The sequence below is a fragment of the Rhinolophus hipposideros genome (genome assembly GCF_964194185.1).
Source record: "Rhinolophus hipposideros genome assembly, chromosome: 19".
Lineage (NCBI taxonomy): Eukaryota > Metazoa > Chordata > Mammalia > Chiroptera > Rhinolophidae > Rhinolophus > Rhinolophus hipposideros.
In genome coordinates this window covers 3,188,042-3,192,342 of record NC_138065.1, presented here as the reverse complement: position 1 = coordinate 3,192,342, position 4,301 = coordinate 3,188,042, and the positions used below count along the sequence as shown (strand labels likewise).

The 4,301-nt window shown below is 53.7% G+C and overlaps 1 protein-coding gene across 1 annotated transcript; it reads left to right on the top strand.

Annotated features, from left to right (window-relative positions):
- On the top strand, window positions 1-324 carry PRR9 (proline rich 9; the record flags this gene model as incomplete). The annotated part of the gene is made up of 1 exon (XM_081025519.1): window positions 1-324. The coding sequence occupies one exon, from the start codon at window positions 1-3 to the stop codon at window positions 322-324; it is 324 nt and encodes a 107-aa protein (XP_080881645.1).
- Between the last annotated feature and the right edge of the window lie 3,977 nt (window positions 325-4,301).

Sequence of the window (4,301 nt, the reverse complement as noted above, 5' to 3'; positions counted from 1 at the left end):
ATGTCATTCAATGAGCACCAGAGCAAGCAGTCATGCCTGCCTCCTCCATGTCTTCAAAAGACCCAAGAGCAGTGCCAGGCAAAGGCTGAAGAGGTGTGCCTGCCTCCCTGCCAGGACCCCTGCCAAGAGAAGTGCCCAGTGCAAGCTCAGGTGTGTCTTCCTCAGTGCCAGGAGTTAAAGCTAGACAACTGCCCACAGCAAAGCCAAGACCAATGCCCACCTCCGTGTGCAGAGCCATGCCAGGAGTTATCTCAGACAAAGTGTGTGGAGATTTGCCCACAGAAAGTCCAGGAGAAGTGCTCCCCCCCTGGCAAAGGAAAGTAGCGGCTCGTAATGTCATCTGGGGTCAAGAAGATGGCCGCAGATGACAACCCAACCCCAGTGCATGCTATGGTGATCTTCTCCCGTGGGTACCTACCTCTGGGTGCACGGGTTCTTGCCTGCTGGCTTCCTCAGTATTCCAGGACTCGGGCTGTGTCTCTGAAGACAGTTCTCTCTGTATTTCATCAAGCTCTGTGGACAAGCATTGTTCTCGGCGGTCTGGTAAAAGGCCTCGACGGTGGGAACACAATGCTCGCCAGGGGAGACCACAGAAGCCTGGTTCAGCTCCACCGGGGCAAAAATTCACCCACCCCGGGGTGTGGAAGAGCCAAGGACACCTCCTTTCATCTCCGAGTGCCAGCCTCCCACTGGGGCCTCAAAACAAACTGAATTTTGATGGACTGTGTACTCATCACGACCACCGTGGGTGTGCAAAAGATTAAAAATTGGGTAATTTTATCTCTGCCTTCTAAAAAAAGAACAGTAAATAATTGGACATTGGGATGTCAGCTGTGCTGTAAAAACATGAAACAAAAAAAGGCAAGACAAGATGGGATGTCTGGGGCATGGTTAACGTTGGTTCTCCACAGCTGGTCTGCTTTGGACCCCTTATTTCCGCCATGTACATTCTCTAGAGATACGATGTGTGTCTGCGCGGTGCAAGCTGGTCTGCCCTCCAGCTTCTTTGCTTCTTCTCCCTGGTGAAGGTAAAATACAGAATAAAGCTGATCCTAAGAATGATGCCTGACCTAACGTGTGCTCTTTCCGCCCCCGCCCCAACTACCTGCTGCCCTTGTGATAATTATCCTCTCCCTTTTTTTTTCCTTTTTTGGAGAATCTGGAGTAGGAATGAAAAACAGACCTCACAGCAATGCTGAAGGGGCCTCCTTGAGGGGCACCTGGGCCACCCCACCGTCACCCACAACATATCCTAGGCTCACCTATGCGTACACTTCACACCCAAGAAAACGCATCAGGGCCTGCGACCCGCCCACACTTAAAACCCCAGGCCCAGGCTTCTTTCCATCACAGCATCTTTCCTCTTGGTTCCCTGCTTTCTGGGGGAAAGCGCTAAAATGGGGAGGAGGGCAGTTGTGTGGAAGAAGGGGTCCCCAGTCAACCTGTGACACCCACAAGCATAGATAGCATCCCTGTCAGAAGGCAGAACCAAGAGTGCCTCTGAGATGAACACAGACTCAAGGACCAAAATTGTCTGTCTGGCCATCTGGCCAGATTTCAGGCAAGCCAGGTGCCCAGGGTCACCTCCGGACACCCTGCACCCCCTCCAGCTGTGGAGGAAACACAAGCCTGTGGCCTCTTGGCTTGCGTGAAAGGAACAGCAAGACGTACAGGATAGAAAGAACCACAGTTTCCTCAGCTGTGCCCTGTGGGCTATCAGGCCCAAAGGTTATGTCAGGAGCCCGACTCCTGAGGGGTAAGGGTCTCCTCCCATGTACCCCCCTTCCTACTCAGCGTGGAGGGGCACCCCAGTGAGGGCTGTTAGGCTGAACTGAGGGCCCTTCAGCGCTGAGATCGCCCCAGGCTCTCAGTCTTCGAGATGCTCTCAGGCCAGACAGAAAAGTAGGGAATGTCTTAGGAGAAGAGGTCGGGCACCAATGTGGAGCCTTCCACACTCACTGAATCTGCAGATGACAAGTGCCAGGCCCTGGGCTCCTCGCACTTTGTGACAGGATCCTGACCACAGCCTCAGGGGCTCATAGGTTGCCCCTTCATGAAGGACCTGGTCTGGCCTCACAAGCCAGAAATTGGCAAAGTCAAGACTCTAGCTGGAGGCCTGCTGGATGCCAGCGCAGGGCTCTTTCTTGCATCAAGCACCTGGGCACACAGAAAAGGCTTCTGGAAGCTGTCTTCTTCTCATGCATTCAGTCACCCACCGAGCAAGGGCCAGGACTGTGCCAGGCACTGGAGAGACGCCGGTGACCCAGGCAGGCAGTGCCCCTGCAGAGCTGGAGAGCTTCTTTGCACAGGTTTCCAAAACCTCCTGGATGCTTCAAGTCCCTGAACATCCCCAGGGGCCTGAATCACAGTTCTCTTGCCTCCCTGCCTGGTTGGAACAAGTTTCCTCTTCCATTTGCCAACTGTGGCGTCAACCAGCTGCTCCCAGGGCCCCAGCCTGAGGCCCCTGAGAGTCATCCTAGCAGTGTGGCTTCTGACGGGGCTGAGGGAGGCTCAGGGACGTGTCTCTAGCCTGGCTCATGCCCAAGAAATGTCTTTGTTCTCCGGCACAAAAGGTGTGCACAGATTGGCATCCAAAATCAGAGGCTGAGAGAAAGCACGGGGCTGACCAGCCGAGGGAGTCCAGCCATATCAGAGAAAGGACAACCCGCTGATTACAGGGGAGACCTCTGCCAGGAGACAAACCTGCAGATTGCAGATAGGGGTACAGACATTAAGGAGCCAGCAGGCCTTCATCAAGCTGTCATGGGAACCACCACACCTTCCCCGCGGCTCTGCCCAGGCTGCTACCGCTGGGCCCAGGGCCCTAATGACACAGACCTGGGCCATGGGGACAGCTATGACCAAGCACATGGCAGACAGACACCCTCAGCTGTTGGTACCTGTGCTGAAGCCTTTCAGAAAAGGGGGAGGGGCATCACCAAAAAGAGTCCCAGAAGTTAGACCTTCTAGTTGACAAATGTTAAAGAAAAAACAAACAGTTCAAATATACCTCTGGACCAAACACCCAGAGCCACGTAAACGAAACTTAAAACTATCCTGATTTCCCCAAAATGTTGGCTCTCACCATAAGCCAACTTGAGCTTTCCTCAGTTCAGTGTGACCTCCTAGCTTCCTGGCCAATCAGCCGCAAATGAGGAAGGGCAGGCGGGCTTCTCCAGCCAATCATGACACTCCTCACTGATGTTTGTAAACCCAGCTCTCACCCTCACGGTCTGAGCTGCTGCCCATCTGGGCTGCAAGTCCTCCAGTTTCCGGAACTGTTCCTTGGTATGCACAATCAACTTTTGAATTTTCTCTAACTTGATTTGACTTCGATTTACGCAGGTAGCTCAATATGTGACAACAGTGGATCTCTGGACTCCATGTGACAAGAGGAAAAGATGCACAGGACAGAGTTCAGAGGAGGGCGCTGTGGATTCACCCGTCCATTCAGTAGACAAGAACCTGCTCTGCCCAGGGGAAATGACTCTGGCCTCTAGAACATTCCTGGGAGGCCCGTTGGGGCCCAGGCTCCAGGAGACCAGCAGAGTGGGGACCATAGCTTGGGGCTAAAGGAAAGGAGGACAGGTAAGTGACAGAAGTGGATCCTCAAAGTTAAGAGCTTTCTTACTATGCTTTTTGGGCCCAAACACTTCAGCTCTGAGTGGTACCTTACAGTAACTTCTCATGCCTCCCAAACCCAACCTTCCCAGTCAGGGATTAGCACATGTCTCCCTTTGTTCCTTGCATTGTTACCTTCTGGACCTCCTTTCTATCCTGGACCTGAGTGATCTGTCTCTTCCCTGTGCATGGGCACCTGACAACCCATCGCAGCCTCCTTTCCACCTGAACCTGCCTCTCTCCAACCAGGATTCTCCTGCTTGTGTCTGCCAACCCAGGGGTTTCAAGCTCACCTCCTCCAGGAAGCCCATTTCCTAAATTTACAGGGAGACACTTGCCGCAGTTCAGCTTGGGCTCCATGCATCTGCACTGGTCCCCCGGGGTCTTGCAGCTGCCTTCTGCGTGAATGGCGTGTGTCACAGTCAGCATGAGGCCCCCAATGGTGGCACTTAGGCCATGCTATGTTCTTTGCTTGCCTTCACAAGGCCACCCCCCAATCCTTAGACACTCAGTGTCGACCCACCCGCAGGCCTCGTGCGGCAGAGACAAAGGAGGCTTCTTTCATTGATGGGGAGACCCACCATTCCGGTTTGCCTGGAACTGAGAGGGTTCCCAGGATGCAGGACTATTTGTGTTAACATTAGGATCGTCCCGGGCAAACCAAGACAAAGTGGTCACCC